At 43.6% G+C, this 20,057-nt stretch overlaps 1 protein-coding gene across 2 annotated transcripts; it reads left to right on the top strand.

The window, feature by feature from the left end:
- Positions 1-442: 442 nt before the first annotated feature.
- HHIPL2 (HHIP like 2) lies at positions 443-19,218 on the top strand. Of its 2 annotated transcripts, none has more exons than XM_005511490.3 (9): positions 443-971; positions 6,452-7,104; positions 8,172-8,315; positions 8,673-9,004; positions 11,514-11,640; positions 12,016-12,161; positions 13,949-14,030; positions 17,525-17,607; positions 18,548-19,218. In XM_005511490.3, exons 1-9 carry the CDS (start codon positions 588-590, stop codon positions 18,913-18,915), a joined length of 2,319 nt encoding a protein of 772 aa, XP_005511547.2. In that variant the 5' UTR covers positions 443-587; the 3' UTR covers positions 18,916-19,218. The 2 variants fall into 2 exon arrangements, with proteins under 2 accessions (XP_005511547.2, XP_064914609.1); XM_065058537.1 differs by lacking the exon at positions 443-971 and adding an exon at positions 1,888-2,003.
- Positions 19,219-20,057: the final 839 nt, after the last annotated feature.

Here is a 20,057-nt window from a genome sequence, read left to right as displayed (position 1 = left end):
CACAGAATATCGGTCGACATCAGGTTGGTTTGGTGCCTTAAATGTGTGTTTTCTCTTTTGCTCTTTCTGATTTTCTTCTCATTTTAACCCTGAATTTATACCTGGATTTGTGGGTAACAGCAGTATGTCTGTAAAGCTTTTTTTCCTGAAATTACTTATACCTATGGTTAACTGCTGCCTTAATTAGGTTGTGTTTTATGACACCCATTCAGTGTTTATAAAACCAGACCCTAGTTTGGTGCATTTTAAGACTTGAGTAAAAAGATAGTTAGCAATTACTCATCTTGTGTGGTTTGTAAATGGGGAGAGGTAATCAGGTTCTGTAGATAGGTATCACATTTAGTGTTTTTATCTGTTGTTTGCATTTCTCAGTGAAGGATTTTTCAGCCAATTTAAACCAAGACGTAGGGATGAGGAATGTCCAGAGGGAGGGTTCAGCTATGTGACATGTGAAATACCGGAGAGGCAGCCTGGAGGGTTTCTCTCCTGCCAAGTAGTAAACTCCAAAGAGAAAAAGAGAGAGAGAATGTAAGCAAACCTGAGCAAATGCTGAGCTCTGTAGGCTGGCAATTAGTAAAGCAGAGAGGATGAATGAACCGTACTATGAAGTAGTTGGGGATTTCTATACATCTGACCTCGGGAAACCTACGCTGAAGGAAGTGGCTGTTTGGTCGTGCACTGGAAGGAGCAGCAGCAGCTCTTGGGTTTTCTTTTTTTGCCCACGTGCCTTTCTTTGCCTCTCCTTGTCATGTCTGATGGGCAGTTTGCTGGGGCACCCTCAGTGCCTGGATTACGGGCCGCCTTTCCAGCCCCCTTTTCACTTGGAGTTCTGCTCTGTCTATGAAAATTTTGGCTGCTGTGACCAGGAGAAAGACAACAGCATTGCTGCAAAATACTGGGATATCATGGATTATATTGATTCCCGGGGGCATAAACTGTGTGGAACGTATATCAAAGATATACTGTGTCAGGTAGGGCAGAAAAATCGCATCTGAATCTTATTCTTTGGGCTGACTTGGGGGTCATTTATGGCTCTGATAGCCATTTATATCTGTGTTGCTGTGAAAAAAGATGTGGTAGCAGGGGAAAAGTGGGCTGATGGAGTAATGATACCTGATCCTCACTATGCGTTTTGCAAAGTGCTCTGTGGTATCTGGCAATATATAGTGACATTTATGAGCAATAATGATTAATGAAAGCATTGCCCACGTTGGGTGATGATGGGAATCCTGCTGCTCTGCTAGTTTTCTCATAATGAAGAGGAGAGTTACAGATCCATATTTGTTTTCTGCTTGCAGCTACTACGTGTTGGGTTAAAAATGCTATGGGATCAAATTTGGGGCTGTTCAGCCTGGAGAAAAGGAGCTTGAGGGGGAGACTTAATTGCTGTCTGCAGCTACCTGAAAGGAGGTTGTAGCATGGAGGGGGTTGGTCTCTTCTCCCAAGTAGCAAGTGATAGGATGAGAGGAGATGGCCTCAAGTTGTGCCAGGGAAGGTTCAGATTGGATATTAGGAAAAAAATATTCACAGAAAGGGTTGTCAGGCACTGGAACAGGCTGCCCAGGGAAATGGTTGAGTCACCATCCCTGGAGGTGTTTAAAAGGTGTATAGATGAGGTTCTTAGGGACATGGTTTAGTGCTGGAGTTAGATTATGGTTGGACTCGATGATCCTTAGGGTCTCTTCCAACTGGAATGATTCTATGAAAAGATACAGGAATTATTCGGTGCTCCAAATGGTGTGGTTGTCGAACACATACATATACAACTCTTCTAGTTAATATTTCCTTAGCACTGAAATATAATCTGTGTACCAAAATGCTTCCACACTTTTTGGATGCTGGCAGGATTCTGGCGTCTCCTTGAGGCGGGGAGGGGCACTAGGGCTGAAAAGAGCAGCATCAGGGTTGGTTGTTATTTTACAGTCGATAAACCAGAAAAGGTGTTACAGGTCCGAAAAGAACAATCAATCTTGGTGTTATGTAGATTTCTCTACATGTTGCAGGTAGGAAAAAAGACTATAAAACTGTGCCTAATGTCTCTTTGCTCATTCTGCAGGGTATAATTTAATTTTGCATTTGTTGGAAGTGTATGTTACAGCAAAAACCCCCAAACCTACCCTATATATTTTCTTGTATATTTTCAAACTAATAAGTTCTTACTGTTTTCACATCTTTCTAGAGTAAGGTTAATCTAGAGTAAGGTTAAATCTTTGGGGAGCAGCTTGTGATTGTGTTATATGTGGTGGTGTTCCTGTTCAAGTTGGTGACAACCATGGAAATAAAGTTGGGTTCTCTGGCAAATATTATTTGGCTGTTGGATTAGAGGAGGAGCAAAGATCTACTGAGGGGGTTTGCTTTAGTGATGTTGCTTTGCACGATCTAATGGTTACTGGTGGTCTCGTGTGGAAGGGATGGAAAATGATGACATCTCCATTCTACCACCTCCACAGTATCCTGATCATTTGTAGTCACTACCTGTGAAACATTGACCTGTACTTTGTGCCACATCAAATACAAAAAGACAGATGCATATACGTGATCAGGATGTAACTGCGCAAAGTGCTATTTTCTGCTGCGTATGGCAGGACTTCAGATAAACTGCTGCCAGTAACAAGTGCTTTTATTGATATTATTTGTATGGAACTTGGAATGCAAAGATAAGACTCAGAAGCAATGCTAGACAAAATAATATTATTAGCTTTTGTCTTTTAGACGAAACAGATTTCAAGAGAGAGGTGTAGGTGCGTAATGATAAACCTGAATTGTTAGTAGCTCTTCTAATTTAGTGAAAAAAAGCATTATTTCATGTCTTTGTGGGAGATGAGAACAGTATCGATGTGTTGTAACAAAGCAGCTCATTGAGTCAGAAGTTCCCCCAGTGCCAAAACCAGCAGACAGTAAAAAATGGGCAAGCTTTCCTGGTGTGGCAATGAGTGTTGTGCTGAGGGTTATACAGAAGCAGCTGGTTTTGGTGGCTGCAGCAGCCTTGCTGGTCCCGCAGAGCCCAGGAAAGATGCCGTGGAGTGCTCCTTACCTTGGCAGTGCAGCTCTGTGTTTCTTAACAGAGAGAAGACGATTAGATGGGGATGTCTTCTGGATCATGGATTTCTTGCCGCCGCTTAAAACCAGATGTTTCTCTTGAAAACTAACAGGCTAGAAGAAGCATCTAAAGCAATCCAGCTCTGCTGGTAGAGCTGCTGCAGTTTGCTCCTGGCAACGTGTGGGTCTGTTTTTGCTAGCTACACTTCTACACTTGTAGCTTTAGAGTTTGACCTTCAGCTGAGCCATACTAGGATTTAGCTTAAAAACTGAATACAGAACTATGAAACCTGCCTTTAATGTTCTTAAGGAGGTTATGTGCAAATTACGTGGCTATAAAAATTCCCTGGCTGCAAACCTTGCTAGGAGCGCTGGAACAGCTGTTTGGCTACTGGCTGAAAAGATGTTTCTCAGAAAGCTGTTACAGGAGAGGCTTAAAAATAGGCCAATTAAACCTTGTTCAAGCTGATTGAAAGCCGTGATATTAGCATGGGATAGGGGCTAGTGCAGGGAAAGCAACACACTTTTAAATCCAGTTTGAATCTGAGGCCTGACTTGATTGCTGGTGGCACATTCTTTTTGCAGAGAAACTATCACAAAACAGCAAAGAAGTATCGACTTGATTTTAGCAGCTTCTGCTCCTTCCATTCTATAAAGTAGTGGAATTAACGGTTGTGTTTCATGCACAGCTGGGTAAAACGAAAGGGGACAACCAACAGTAACTGCAAGGCCACGTCTTGGGGGTTTATGTGGATGCTGAGGAATGGCCTCCATCTTGTGCATCTGGCTGGATCTGTGTCCTGCAGGTGTTGTTTTCTGGGCAAATGCTGGGTGGGAAGCCCGAGGGCTGGAAAAGCATGGGAGCTGCTCAGGGGCTACACTTAGGATAATTAAGACCCTTATACTGCAAACTGTTGGCAGAACAGTTGATGGAGCTCGGAGGCAGTGAGAATATGTCTTGTTTCAGAAGCGGCTGCTCTTCTCTTCTCTTCTCTTCTCTTCTCTTCTCTTCTCTTCTCTTCTCTTCTCTTCTCTTCTCTTCTCTTCTCTTCTCTTCTCTTCTCTTCTCTTCTCTCTCTCTTCTCTTCTCTTCTCTTCTCTTCTCTTCTCTTCTCTTCTCTTCTCTTCTCTTCTCTTCTCTTCTCTTCTTTCTGCTCTTCTCTTCTTTCTGCTCTTCTCTTCTTTCTTCTCTTCTCTTCTTTCTTCTCTTCTCTTCTCTTCTCTTCTCTTCTCTTCTCTTCTCTTCTCTTCTCTTCTCTTCTCTTCTCTTCTCTTCTCTTCTCTTCTCTTCTCTTCTCTTCTCTTCTCTTCTCTTCTCTTCTCTTCTCTTCTTTCTTCTCTTCTCTTCTCTTCTTCTCTTTTCTCAGATTGCTGGTCTGGGAGCTGGACTCTGTTCTAAACCTACTGTGAGAAATTTAAAATATTTTCAAAGACGTTAATAATTACTTCAGAAGAGACCTGAGAGGAGCTTTAGACTGCGAGTGACTTGTGCACAAGGGAGCAGTGAGCCAGCTGCAGCCAAACCTTGTCGGGAATGGGGGAACTTCCCAGGACTTGAAATGTGACACAGGTTGGGCTCTGCTCTCCCATGCCTTGCCTTGGTGACACTTCATCAGGCTGTCACCTTTTCTGGTCTCTTGGTCACTTGAGATCAGCACCGTATTTTGTAAAAACTATGCTAGAACTAGAAACTCAACATATTTGGGGGTGTGCAAATGTAAACTGGCAAAAGTGGAGGAGGTGAGTGGTGGTTAATGGACTTCATAAGTGTTATTGAATGCCTGCAGCAAAGCTGCTCTCCTTCCAGCAGGGAAAATAGTAAAGCTTTGGCTTTTGGGGATGGCACTTGGCCTGATGGCCGCCTTCCTTCTTCTGGGAAGGCCTTAAACATGGGAAAAATGGAGTTGTTTTTCCATCTGGGGCTGGGCTCAGGCTGCGAGGACATCCTGGGGGACTTCTGACCTGGGAAGAGGAGAGAGGTTCCTTACACGTGTGATGTGAAAGCAACAGAAACCAACTTGTTCTGTGCAGCTTCATAATCAAATGGCAGCAATGAAACGTAAGAAACTTACTACACCATCCAAGAGTTGCAAACACTTTACTATTAATACCTGGAAGGTCTTAGTATGGCCAAAAGCCCTCGGGTTCTTCTGTGAGCGAAGGAAAGAGTTTGCTGTGCTAAGTTTGGAATGAGGATCTGTAGCCTCCCCATTAAATATCCTGCAAAGGCTGCTACTTGCAACAACAACAAAAAGTCAACACTTGTATAACTGCCTCAGGTTTGTTTAATGAATTTTGTTTAATGAAGCAAACATGTTTAATAAGGCAGAAAAAATACTAATGTAGTAGTTTGCCATTCTTTGACTGCTGATGCACTCAGCTTCCCACAATAAAACCCCTTCCCAATAAAAACTACGGATAGACTGTTTCAGGCTGCTGGTGTGAAAAGCAGTAAAGCAGTATTTCTGCAGAATTTAGCTTCTGTTTTAACTTCTGCAATTTTGTGATGATTAAAATAGAGGTAGGATTTTAATGGAAATATTTTACAGAAGTCCTGGCCCAAGATTTTTGCAAGATGATGAATTTAAATTTAGGTAGAAATTCAAACACAATGCCTGATTTTCATTGTTTAACCTAGATTTTGCACCGCTAAAAACTTCATTATATTCGAAGTGATGTAATTTTACATGCAAAACACTTGAAAATGTTGCTTGAAGATTTTTTTTTCCTGAAGATCACATAGAGAGTCAATGGTAGCTCTATGAGTTGCATAAAATGATACTTATCTGAAACAGTTTTGAATCTCAACTATAATCTGCTTCAGGGATACTACACATGCAAGAACATGATCGAAGTTGTACAGCATCAGACCAAAGAGTACCTCAGCCTGTACATTTAACCAATGTACATCTTTAGCACCTATAGTTTCTTCTGGCAGAATTTCACCTCATTTGTTTTTTTTTAATCTGGCTCCTGCTCGCTTTATCTGATGCTCCCTCATTTTTTCTTTTGGTGAAAAGTGAGTCCCATCCATGCTAGTGCACAATCTAGCCTGGGAAATGAAGAGGAAGGAAACAAAAAGCAAAGATAAAACTAGATTGCAAGAAGAAATTGCCTGTCGCTTCCTTACAACCCCTGTAGTGAAGAATCCACAGCCTCCATAGATGTGCTTCTGTTGGCAATAATTTAGGTGCAGCTGATCGTGCTTTAGTAAAGAAAACTACTACTGACTTCTAAATCCTCTTTGGCCGTATTCTGAGTGACTTTCTACTACTCCACTTCAAAGATGTCTCATTATGTTCTCTGCCTTTACTAATTTCTCATTTGATTAACCGGTTTGCTTCCATTAAGCATCTTAGCCTCTCCTGGATGTGTGTACACAGACAGATCTTGAGTTTATTCCACTTTCTAGGAATGTTCTCCATATGCTGCACATCTCTATGACGCAGAAAACCCTCGAACACCTCTGAGAAACCTCCCAGGACTTTGTTTTGACTACTGCTCTGAGTTTCACTTCAACTGCCGCTCTGCCATCAGCCTGCTGACAAGTGATAAGCACCTCCAAGAATGCTGCGAGACGAACAAGACGCGCTTTTGCAACCTCCTTCACCTGCACGACGAGGACTACTGCTTCCCCAACGTGCTGAAGAACGCAGCCCTCAACCGCAACCTGGGCTCGGTGGTGGAGGACCGCAGGGGCTGCCTCCAGCTCTGTCTGACCGAGGTTGCCAACGGCCTGAGGAACCCGGTGCTCATGGTGCACGCCAATGACCAAACCCACCGCATGTTCGTGGCTGAGCAGGTGGGCGTCATCTGGGTCTACCTACCTGACGGCAGCCGACTGGAAGAGCCCTTTCTGGATATTAAAAGTATAGTGCTGGCTACACCGTGGGTAGGGGATGAGAGAGGCTTTCTGGGGATGGCTTTCCACCCCAAGTACAAGTACAACGGGAAGTTTTATATCTATTACTCATACATGGATAAGAACAGAGTGGAGAAGATCAGGATCAGTGAATTGAAGGTTTTGGCATCTGATGTCAACAAAGCTGATCCACTCTCGGAAAGGTAAAGTTCATGTCAAATGCTATTGTATGCCATGATGAGAAATTATTTTTCTTTGTCTCTGTCCTTTGCCCTTGCAGAACTGGCACATTCCCAGTCACCCTGGTTCAGGTGTGTGACTGGCCTGCTATGAAGCTACCAGAGACAGGTCGGTTCAAGGTCACACAGCAAACTAGAAACCAAACTGAAAAGAGGACCCAAGATCTAGGCTTCCAGGTTGTCTTCTCTTGCTATCTTGTACTCTTACCTTCTAAAGAGCAATAAGAGCCTTAAGCCTGTTGTGGAATTAACATCTGCTCTAAAAGTGTTTTGTACTGTAGAATAGGGATGCTTCACTGCAATACTATATGTTCATTTGATCTGACGTGTGCCTCTGCCAAGCAAAAAAGCTAATTCTTAGTTATGGAGAGGAAATTGTTAAGAATGGACTTATTTTCTCTGGACTTTCACAATCACTGTAAGATGCTTCTGAAGCCCTCAAGTTCATCAGCTGCTTCTCATATAAAAAAGCAGAACCCACCTGTCACGATCGGAGCTTAAAGGGCAACAAGTGTTCACTGCAGAAGAACACTTTATGTTCTTGTAGTCACGTTTTCAGATCATAGAATAGCTTGGGTTGAAAGGGACCTTCAGAGGTCATCTAGTCCAACCCCCTGCAATGAGCAGGGACATCTTCAGCCAGATCAGGTTGCTCAGAGCCCCGTCCAGCCTGGCCTGGAATGTCTCCAGGAATGGGGCATCCACCACCTCTCTGGGCAACCTGGACCAGTGTTTTCTACTCCCGTAGAAAATTGGGAACCACGTTTCCTCACGGGCTGCCGCACTGAAAGGAGCTTTGCTGTCAGACAGGCCGGCAGCCTCGTGCTGGAGGGTCAAGGAAAATGAGATGCAACTCAGCACTGTATTTGACAAAGCTGACAGGTGTGTACAGCTGGGACATCTTTTTTTCTGTAGAAGTGGTGCAATGTTTCTACAGCCCACCTGAATGATCAGTCCTTTGCAGTAGCTACATCTGGAATTATTTCTCTATCTCTCCTTTTTTTTTTTGTTTTTTTTTTTTTTGTTTTTAGGAATCTTTTGGAGCTTGAAGAACCAGCTGCAAATCATAACGGTGGGCAGCTGCTCTTTGGTGTGGATGACTACATGTATCTGTTCACAGGGGATGGAGGGAAAGCTGGAGATCCTTTTGGAAAATTTGGGAATGCTCAGAACAAGTAAGTAGGAGAGCAGTTGAAAACCTTGAGCTTGTCCACCGAGACACAGGGTTTGGAAATGAGACAGTGTGGAAGAATAAAATAAGAGTGTTTCCCAAAAGTGCTTGTGCATCTGCAAGTCTGTCCAATGCAGCAGTTCAAAAAGTTAAATTTAACATTTTGAAAGCTGAGGGAACCCAATTTGTTGAGAGGGGGAGAAGCCTTCTGTGACTTAAACAGGTTGCAAGACATACCAGTGGTTCGTTTATCTCTTTTGGACAGAAAACTTTTCCTTTGGAAAGGGGGAAGAGGAAGAGCAGAGTTCATTTTCAGTTGGCTCTCATGCTGGGATTTGTCTTTTTCTGTCGTTCTCTTTAGGAGTGCTTTATTGGGGAAAGTCTTGAGGATTGACGTGGATGGAAAAAGCCCCGATGGAAAGCCTTATCGCATCCCTCCTGATAATCCCTTTGTGCCTGATCCCCAGGCCCGTCCTGAGGTTTATGCTTATGGGGTCAGGAATATGTGGCGCTGTGCGGTTGACAGAGGGGACCCTGTCACAAAAAAGGGAAGAGGGAGGATATTCTGTGGGGATGTTGGGCAGAACAGGTTTGAAGAAATCGACATCATCGTTAAAGGAGGAAACTATGGCTGGAGAGCAAAGGAGGGATTTGAATGCTATGACACAAAGCTTTGCCACAATTCTTCTTTGGGTAAGGAAGAAGTTTCTTACAGAAGATGATTATACATGTGTATTTACTGGATTATAGCTCCATTTTTCTGGTGTTAAATGGAGATGGTTTACTTCTTAAGAGCAGAAATTCCTTCTCCCCAGCCCTGCAGTGTTGCTATGAAATGATGCTCTGCTTATTCAGGGAATTCCCTGTCACATACAGCACTGGACAAAGGGTTCGGGGTCAAAGCCTGTGCCTTTTGCAGACAAAATTTTCCCAGTGAAGTGAGGAAGGCGATGGCTTTGGTTCAAGTAGAAAAGCAATATTGTGTTTTCTTGAGAAGCCCTGAGCCACAGCTGTGGCTAAGGAGATGGGGCCAGGCTGATGCTGAGGCCCTGAAAAAAATGCTGTGGAAGAGGCCGCATGTTGTAGCAAGGACAGTGCTGCAGGACAACACCTAAAAGCTGTGCTCTGAGTCTGGCTGTGGGTGGGCTGCTGTCCTGGTTTCAGCTGGGATAGACTTAATTTTCTTCCTAGTAGCTGGTGTAGTGCTGTGTTTTGGCTTTTAGAATGAGAATAATGTTGATAACACATTGATGTTTTAGTTGTTGTTAAGCAGTGAAAGACTTTTCAGCTTCTTATGCCATGCCAGGTGTGCAAGGAGCTGGGAGGGGGCTGAGTCAGGACAGCTGACCCACACTGGCCAAAGGGATATTCCACACCACGTGACATCATGCTCAGTATATATTTTGGGGCAAGCTAGCCCAGGGGAACTGCTGCTTAGGGATGGGTTGAGCTTTGACCACCGGGTGGTGAGCAATAGCATTGTGCATTGCTTGCTTTATATGTTCTTTTGTTATTGTTGTTGTTATTATTAATTATTTTCCCTTTCTGTTCTTTTGAACTGTCTTTATCTTAACCCACGAGGGGAGGGTGAGTGAATGACTGTGTGTGGTGTTTGGCTGCCTGCCTGCCAGGTTAAACCACAACAGATGGACAAACCCACTTGCTCCCTTAAAAAAAGTGTAGATATTGGTGGTCTTCGTAAAGCTCTTTTGAAAATATGGTAGAAAACCTGGGTGTTATTATAATGTTCCTTATGCTGTTGGAAGAAAGCAACTGGTCTCAAACTCATGCAGTTTTTTCTGAAACCTTTGTAGCAGCGGGCAAGTTTAGAGTGTGTGTTATCAAAGTTTGTCCTCTGCTATGCTGGTACTGATGTGGCCCTCAAGTTTGTTTGTTTGTTTGTTGTTTGTTTGTTTGGTTTTTTTTTTAATGTCCCATTTCTCAATTGACAAAAAAAATGACATAGATTTTGCTGTTAATTTACGTTTTTTAATGAATTGCATTTGTGGTCTTTATCCTCATCGTTAAAGACAAGCTACTTGATCCAGGGGAAAAAAGGGTGAGGACAAGACTAAAATTTTGTGGGATCTGATATTCAACCCAAGAAAGGGATGACTTCAATTTTAACACTGCCAGAGGCAAAGCCTTTATTTTATAAGCCTCGTGACATAAAATGGAGGTAGCACACTTATGCATGTTCTGTGCTGTGAATGTTAGCAAACCTATTAAGATGTTAACTTGGAATTGCTTGATCTTATTCCATTCTCTAAAAATACTGGAATTTGTAGGGACAATCCCTGCTGAAATGGCTGGTGCAATCACAAACCTCTAAGTTAATACTTCCTGCAGGCTGATACCTTTCTGTATTGCTTGCTTGATGCAAAGAATCTTAGTCCTGTGTGTTATTGAAGCTCATTGTGACTAAACCTTGATAAGCGATGGTAAAATGGACTGAAGTAATTTCACCATCCCTAAAATGCCATAAAAGTAGTAGTCGGATTATATTATTTTGCCAACCGTATTATTGTGATGTCTATTTAAAAGGTGTTGAGACTCCTGTATTTGGAGTATATAAGGTCTTTTTTCCTCTGAGAGTATTTTGTCCCTACACCTCATGTATCAGTTCAGGATTACACATGTAAAGTTTAACGTATGCACATACTGAGCCAATACGTAACTAACCTGTAAAATGCATATGTGGATATTTTCTTGACCAAACTAGAATCAATGACCTTAAGAGACCCTAATTTCTCTGAAGTGAAGGGCTCCGATCTAACATGCCTGGTTTTCAGAGTCATAATTAATGTAGTTTTTGTAAGCAGTCAACCCTAATATGTAGGTAAGGAGCACTTCAGGGTTGAAAATCTGGTAAAAGCAACTAGTGACCTTTTTAACCTCTGAGAGGCAAAAGTAACGCTTTTTTGCTTTTTGCTCTATTTTGCTCTATTCATATATTTTGCTCTATTCATCAGTCGCTAATACATGAGTGTAAAGGTTTCTACTTTTGCATAGAGAGCTCCTTAAAGTCCCTGGGTCTGTTCTGTCCTAAATTACTGACTTCCAGCTGAAATATAACTATTCTGTTTGTTCAACTGTACTGGTCCTTCTAGACATTTTTGTGCCATCAGTGTCATTGACCGATCACTTTTTGCTGCTCTCTGGATGTAAATTTTCTTGCTTCTTATGCTTCTGTGTTTCACAGATGACATTCTTCCAATATTTGCATATGGCCGCAATGTGGGGAAGTCAGTCACTGGAGGTTACGTGTACAGAGGATGTGAATCACCCAACTTGAATGGCCTTTATATTTTTGGTGATTTCATGAACGGGTGAGACTAATTGTTTTCTCTGCAGTGCCCATTCTGTACCACATTTGCCTTGTCTGGTAAAATAAGCATATCAGAGCATCCTGAAACCTTTTGAGCTGGAGCAAATGAGAATCCCAGCTAAGTTTCTGTATTAGATCAAGTGCTCTGTTTGACTATTATAACAACATTTTTCTTGGAATCTAAACTTCTTCCAATTTAGAGTTCTTAGGACAGATTTGCTTTTGTTCAGGTCTGTTTTTCCAGAAGACAACCATTAAAGCCAGTCAACAGTCAGGGTCCTCACTGAATTTTGGGTTTTTTTAGTAGAGCATAATTTTGACAGGAACTGATCTTGACAATGGAAGAATAAAACACAGGGTTTTATTTTTCATCTAGTCGACTTATGGCTTTACAGGAAGATGAGAAGACAAATAAGTGGAAGAAGCAAGATATCTGCATTGGCAGCAGAAAAGCTTGTGCTTTCCCTGGAATGATCAGTTCTTACAGCAAATTCATCATCTCATTTGCTGAGGATGAAGCAGGTAAGTACCACGCTAGTCATACCTTTATTGGTAACCGTGCTGTCAGTTCTGTATTGCAGGGCAAATATGTTACATGATGTTGTTCCTCACATGTTACTGGAGAGCAGGTGCTGCAGAACAGGTTTGTGGCTATCTTAGCGTGGCAGGTCGCATTGATATGTGGTTCAGAGAGGTCTCCTTCCCTGTGGGGCTGTTGCAGATCATCAGTTTGGTGTAGAGCTCAGGAGACAGATCCTTGTGTGAACTTACAGTCTGAATGCTCCAGATTCTCTGAGGAGTTTGAACTCCTGTTTGTTTCAGCCATTTCTTGTCATTTCGTTGTTGTTTGCTTATGCTGTTTCATTAATGAAAAGACTACTATATCAATGCAGTTTGTCTTTCACTGTAACAGCTCGTCCTCACTGGAGTTTATAGAGCTCACCTGAATTTCTCCCAGTTCATTCGTATAAATTCCTCAATCTCATTCACAGCAACAGCACTTCACACTGTGGATAGTATACGAAGGCTTTATTTGGGGATGAGGAAAGCCACTTATTTTAAAATTTAGTGGAATTATCTGAGTGCATAGGGTTATGGCTATGGTCATGATGACCAGATCTCTCACCAAGGTGAAAGTACCAATCCATAGTTTGTTCACCTTTGTACAGTCTCCTGACAGAGAGCTATGTAATACATAAAGTGGCTGCAAGAGTTTTGAGAACACAATATGTACTTCAGTGAGTTGTGATGCTTTGCGATTCAGCAGAATCATAGAATCATAGGATGTCCTGAGTTGGAAGGGACCCACAAGGATAATCGAGCCCAACTCCTGCCCCTGCATATGACAACCCCACAGTCGACACCATGTGTCTGAGGGTGTTGTCCAGTCTCTTCTTGAACACTGTCAGGCTTGGGGCTGTGACACCTCCCTGGGGAGCCTGTTCCAGTGCTCCAGCACCCTCTGGGGGAAGAACCTTTTCCTAATGTCCAACCTAAACCTCCCCTGGCACAGAAAAGAGATTCGCTTGTAATGGAAAGATCCTAGGTTATCTGGCTAGCATATTCTGTCAAAGGCGTAGGGAGACACAGGCTTTGCTGTGAAATATGTATGATTTTTAACTGTTCTAACAACATGTGGAGTGAGTGGATGTTACATGCCTCTTCTACTGCTTGTTCTTTTAGAAACCACGATGGTGTTGTCATGTAATTTGAAATTTTGCCTTCTTTGCAAGAAGACTGCTGTAATTTGACTGGATATTGTTCTAGTGGGTGCTGAAGGGAAGTCATGAGGAGTAGTTGCTCTCCTCAGCAACCATACAGGAATATATAGCCTCTGTCTTCCATGGACTAGCCAATTTAGCTCTTGTTGGATTTTTTTTTTGTGCAGCTATGAGATGGCTAAATATTTGTTTTGTGGTCTCCCCCTCTATTTGTAGCTTTTGGCTGTTTCTTTGGTACAAATAAGTTTTAAACAAAATATATATTTATACAGAGGAAAGTAACCTTTTGGAGGGCTCCTGACATGAGGTGATGAAGGTTCTTCTCAGGCCTGGTGCTCAACTGAGGGCTGCTGGCTCTGCGGGAACCTTGCTGCACCCAGGACGTCACTTGGGAGTCCACCTGCACAGTCCAGGGTGACACCAAACCCACTCCTTGGAGATAAGACACGACTGAGGAAGTGACTGAAGGGGTTTTCTCTTCTGACTGTGTGAATTAGAGAAGATACAGGAAAGAGAGGGAAATGGAGAACTAGGATTCAGCTTGGGCGCTCGCATCTGACACTGTATTTTTTTTTCACTTCCATTTAGGTGAGCTCTATTTCATGTCTACTTCTTATCCCAGTGCCTATGCACCACATGGATCACTCTACAAGTTTATTGATCCTGCAAGGTTAGTAATTAAAGATGTTTTTTCCATGTCGAACTCTTCTATAATCACCATACATTCTTTGGCTATCACAGTAGAAAGAATGCTAATTACTACTGATATAGAATCTTGCTGACATCCATATCAAGTCCTTGGGTTTTGTTCACCCACTGTACATCTGATGCAACTTTAATCAGTTTTAGTGTATTTATTAGTTCCACATTGTATCTGTGCATCAAGAAATAGGTAGAGCTCAGATACCTTAAATGTCTGGGACAGTAAGGATCAAAATGTCTCTTTGGTTGTATATCTGAAGTATATGGCACGGTGGTGTTTTAAAATGACAGGCCAAAATCATTCGGGGTCATGACATCAAATATGTGCGATGCACTTTCATATAATTAAATTAATTGCGGTGCACAGTTTAATTTTCTTAGCAAAGAGTGGAACCTGGTGGTTCACGCAGCATTCAAATAATAATTGGAGCCTGAACCTGGCTTTTTCCAAGCAAAATGTTTTTTCCCTATTAAGCAGTTATCCCTGCTAAAGTCTGTTTTTACAATAACAAGCATGCTTATGTAATTTTTTTCCCCTCTCAAGCTTTTGGATCTTGCTAAAAAGCATTAAATGAGTTTCAAATCACCCTGTAAAGTAGAAACAGTAAATATGTGTCTGTGCTGCTGCCGAGATCTTGGACACCAGCAAAATGAAGAAAACAAGTTATGTTTTCTTAGGAAGTTAAATCCAACACTGAAGACAGTTAACTCAAGCTCTGTACCAAGGTGAAGGGAACAGGAACTTGAGTCTTTTACTTACTGTAACTATTTGAGGCTCCTGCCTTGAACAGCTTATTGTCTGCCAGGAAGTCTTTGAACTGCATTAACTGATGAAAATGTAACATTTTCAACTAAAAACAAAAAATTGTGACCTGGTATAGCCATTGGGAACTTGAGCATGCTCTATTTCGCAAAGGAAGCCCTGCAGTCCCTATGCCCCTCCTTAATGCACCAGGCAGACCATCGGGATGATAAATCCTCTCCTCTTGCCCGCTGCCAAGGGAGAAATGCAGCTTTCTGTCTCACCAGCAGCCTGCGGGAGCCTTTCCAGGGGCTGCCTGCCCCAGAACCGCTGTGCAGCGATGCCCCGTGTCACAAGGACTGCACGGCGGGCAGAGAGACCCTGCCAGGAACATGATGGTTTCTCTGCTTGGAAGGGCTTTCTGGGAAGAAGCCAGCTCTTCCCTGTGCTTTCGGAGCTTCATATCCATGAGCTCTGGAGCAGGAGCAGGCACTTATTCCCTTGGCTTTTTGGAGCTCACTCTTGTATTTTCTGGCTCCCCTTGTTTATCTCGGCTCAGATGCTGCTCTGCTCAGCTTTGCCCTTGTCCGTTTGCAAGCTTGTCCAAGGTGTGCAATGCACTGACTGCTCTAGATCCTGGGCTGTGTAGCCTGGCCTGATGCTAACACCAGCAGAGATTTTTGCATTCTCCTTTGCAACTTAGTGCTATTTATAGGATTTCCATCCTGCTGTGGATGGTGGCTGGGATAACTGGTTCCTCTGATGGTGCTGGTGAGGCCCTACCTTGAACACTGTATTAAGTTTTAGGCCCCTCACTACAGGAAAGACATTGAGGTGCTGGAGAGAGTTCAGAGAAGGGCAATGAAGCTGGTGAGGGGTCTGGAGCACAAGTGTGATGAGGAACAGCTGAGGGAACTGGGGCTGTTCAGCCTGGAGAAAAGGAGGCTGAGGGGAGACCTTATCGCTGTCTGCAGCTACCTGAAAGGAGGTTGTAGCATGGAGGGGGTTGGGCTCTTCTCCTGAGTAGCAAGTGATAGCATGAGAGGAAATGTCCTCAAGTTGCACCATGGAAGTTTAGATTGGAGATTAGGAAGAATTTCTTCACAGAAAGGGTTGTCAGGCACTGGAACAGGCTGCTCAGGGAAGTGGTTGAGTCACCATGCCTGGAGGTGTTTAGAGGACCTGTAGATGAGGTTCTCAGGGACATGGTTTAGTGCCAGAGTTAGGTTATGGTTGGCCTCAATGATCCTGAGGGTCTCTTCCAACCGAAATGATTCTATGATGGGTGCAGTCCCAGTCTGGCCAGCCCAGGCACTCCCTGTCCACACTTTGAGGGCAGCAAGCTACACGGACATCTGCCCTGAAACATTGTCAAGGCCACTGCCATCTACCTAAGGGTGACTCAGACTTCTGTAGGAACCCCCTAGGAACATGGATGGCAGCAGTGCCCTGTGTCCTCACTTCAGCTGGCTGCTCCAGCAGTGCTCTCAGGGACAGCAGAGGGGCTGGTGTGCCTCTGCCTGGATTGGCACCAAGTCCCCTCAGTCAGGACTGCAGGGAAGAGGTGTTAGAAGGTGCTTTAAAAGTTGGAGAGAGAAAACAGACAACCAAACCAAAAGCACTGCCGACAACGCTGCTTTAGTCACCCTTTTTGTCATTAATTGGAATGGTGTGGAGGAAGCGCTTGGCTGTTGCCCATGGCTGAAGGAGAATGGTAATCACAAGAAAATGTGATGCCTTAGGTCATGCTTTGCATTGCTCTGTGCTGTCAAGTGTGCCAAATTGCAAGAGCCAGTTCTTATTTGTCCTACAGCAGTTCCCTCAGGGAACAGAAAACACAGGTCTGTCGCTCTTCTTTGTAACCTCTTCCTGTCACTTGATGCATGACAGCTTTACCTCGGGGAAAATGTGCTCTTTTTTTGGGGTGCTTTTGCACTGCGAGAAGTTGCCAGGGAACAGCAGGAGAGGAACACAGATATATTTTCTTTGCAGCCTTTGCTTCATCCCCTCTTCCCCGGTCCTTTCCTTTCTCGCGCCTCTTGCTGCAGCACCGTGTTGTGTCTGAAGCGGCACCTTTGAAGGTCGTGACAACTTCTGTGGGGCTGTGTGGGAATATTTTTCTGCATGCACAGAGACCCTTGTGCTGCACCATGAGTGAGCAGAAAGCCCTGTCACTGACAAGCTTCATGTGTGTGAATGAGACTACTCCAAGGTGGGAGCCAGTGTTGGTGAGGACAACTCAAAGTGATTAATAGTCTGAAGTCCAACCAACGCATCCACGTCTCAAAACTGCATTGTGCTGTGCATCCAGCAGCAGGACATGTAGCTGAAGACACCGATGCAGCACCCTTGGATTCAGTGGTGGGCTACAGAGATGTGCAAGCTGGCTAGCATCCCCCACATAAACAAACCAGCTATCTGTGTTGGATAAAGGCAGTCCAGGCTGCCTGATGGCAAAAAGTTGACCAGAAAGGTGGTATCATGGAAGAGCAGCTGCAGCTTTCCAGCTGCCATTGCTATTCAGACAGGGATTTTATGGCTGCACTCGGAGTTAGACTCTTAAATTCTACCCGCGTTGCACTACAGGTGCCCCAAGTGCTTTCACGCCTGTTCCAGCAGAGGCAAATGACAAGGGGGGATTGATGTGTGCCTCTGGAATGAATAAATAAACTTCCCTAACAGTCTCTCAGATATCTTCATATGGTTTTCTATTTTTCAAGGAGAGCTCCACCAGGGAAGTGTAAATACAAGCCTGTTCCAGTGAAAACAAACAGTAAACGGATACCATTTGTTCCACGTGCAAGTAAGTTGTTAGGCTTTAGTTTTTGCTGATAAGCAAAACATACAATGATCTTACAGGCATGTGATTAAAACTAAAGCACTAAGCAGGAGCAGTCTTGAAGTTAGGTTATGACATTTAATATGTGTGCTTCTGTCAACTACCAGATGCCTTGCCTTTTCTTAATCTCAGTCTGTGATTTTTTTTCTTCTAAGTGTTACCAAGTAATAGTGTAAATGGGCATCGTAAGGGAACTGATGGCTTTGATTGAGACATTGGATTTGGTCTGGGAAGTTCTGAGCTCCTGTCCCTGACTCTGGGACAAGCTCCTTGAGTCAATCCCTTCTCTGCAAATCTGGGGGAGTCAATCTTTGTCCTGGCCTTTTTCTGTTTCACATCCCATGCAACCAGGGAAGGGGTTAAATCTTATTATTGAGTAGAAACAGTGTTTAGCAAGTTGAGTTTGTCTGGGATTTCCAGGTACTAGTGTGACGTGAAAAATTCAAACTGTTAAGTCAAGTCTGACAAAGAAGTGTACAAGGTTTCCTCATATTGTCTAGACTTGTTTTCCTTAAATATACATTCATCATATCTAAAATTAAACAAATTTTATTTCCAAGAAATACATGTCTCTTTTGATGGAAGACAAGGTGTTTATATAGTGCAGGGGTACCAAAATCATTTTCACTGGGGCCGAATGGAATTTTAGGACTCTATAAATGTTGGAGTAGTTACATTTACAGAGTCCTAAAATTCCATTCAGCCCTTTGAAGGCAACTGTGAGGCTGATGTGCCCCCCTGTGAAAATGAGTTGGACACCCCCGATATAGTGTGTATTTCTTTGAAATGTCAGTGAATTTTTTTCTTAACTGTTGCTCTAATAAGGGTTTATATCAGTCGTATATCTGAATTAGCCTTTTGCCCTAAGGCGGAGATACTGAACTATGTTAATTGCTTTCCTCAGAGACTGTCCTTGAGCTGCTTAATGAACCTTCAACAACCAAGCCTCTCAAAAAGTCTATTCCCACTGCATCCATCCCAACAGTTTCTTCTAAGAAAGCTAAAAAGACCCCATCCGCCAAAATAAAAGCACCAACAGTGAAACCAGCTCCATCTGGTAAAAAGAGACAGAAAATCAAAGCTGAGGCTAAACCTCACAAGCCAAAGCAGAAAGTTGCACACATTTCTAGAACTACACCAGCACCACCTTTGCAAAAAAAGAAGAGCTCCCACCTAACGAGAACCAAGAAGCTTCTTCCAAAGAAAGCAGCACCAGCTAAGGAAAAACTGGAGAAGAGGAGGAGGGACAGTAGGTTAAGAAGCAGCTTTTGAAGCTGAGTGATGTCGCGGAAAATAAGATGGTGAAAGAAATGTTTTGGATAGCGACCAAATAAAAGAGAATCAGTTGACTTGTTATGCCAGCTCTCCCAGGTGTGTTTCCATTAATGCCAAAGTTAGCAGTCTCTATATATGTTCTATTAGACTTCAACAGCACCAGCCTCCTAACATTAACTTTCTTTGCAAATCCTGCTGTGACATCCTTCTCTGACATAGGTAGTTATGAGAGTCTCTAATGGACATTGACTGGTAAGATTTGGCTGTGTGTGACTGCCTAATAAATCCAAGTGCCTCCAACTTTCAGGACTTTTATTTTTTATCCAAGTGGGGCATTAACAAAACTTGAGTGTTCTTTTCCAGAGATGATGAGGGGACTGGAGCATCTTTCTCATGAGGACAGGCTGAGAGAGCTGGGTCTGTTCAGCCTGGAGAAGAGAAGGCTCCAGGGAGACCTTATTGTGGCCTTTCAGTACTTTAAAAGGAGCCTGTAAGATAGATGGGGACAGACTTTTTAGCAGGGCCTGTTGTGTTAGGACAAGGTTTTAAACTAAAGGAGGGGAGATTCAGACTAGACATGAGGAATAAATTTTTTACACTGAGGGTGGTGAAACACTGGCCCAGGTTGCCCAGAGAGGTGGTAGATGCCCCATCCCTGGAGACATTCCAGGCCAGGCTGGATGGGGCTGAGCAACCTGATCTGGGTGAAGATGTCCCTGCTCATTGCAGGGGGGTTGGATTGGATGAGCTTTGAATGTCCCTTCCAAACCAAACTATTCTGTGATTCTATGATTAATATCTCAAGAGGATGGGACCAGACTCCTTTCAGTGGTGCCCAATGATAGGATGAGAGGCAACAGGCTGGAACAAGCTGCCCAGAGAGGTTGTGGAGTCTCCTTGTCTGGAGACATTCAAAATCCGCCTCAATATGATACTGTACCTCCTGCTCTGGGTGAACCTGCTTTAGCAGGTGGGTTGGACTTGATGATCTCCAGGGGTCCCTTCCAACCCCAACCAGTCTGTGATTGATTTGCGTTGCAGAGCCAGGGTCTGGCTCAGGCTCCTCACGGGAGGAGGCGAAGCAAATTACATAATTTTGCAGTTCCCGCGTTGCGTTGCGTTGTCTCCTACCGCCACCC

The sequence above is a fragment of the Columba livia genome, chromosome 3 (genome assembly GCF_036013475.1).
Source record: "Columba livia isolate bColLiv1 breed racing homer chromosome 3, bColLiv1.pat.W.v2, whole genome shotgun sequence".
Classification (NCBI taxonomy): domain Eukaryota; kingdom Metazoa; phylum Chordata; class Aves; order Columbiformes; family Columbidae; genus Columba; species Columba livia.
Note: the sequence above shows the minus strand (reverse complement) of the source record. Positions and strands in the feature narration are given on the sequence as shown.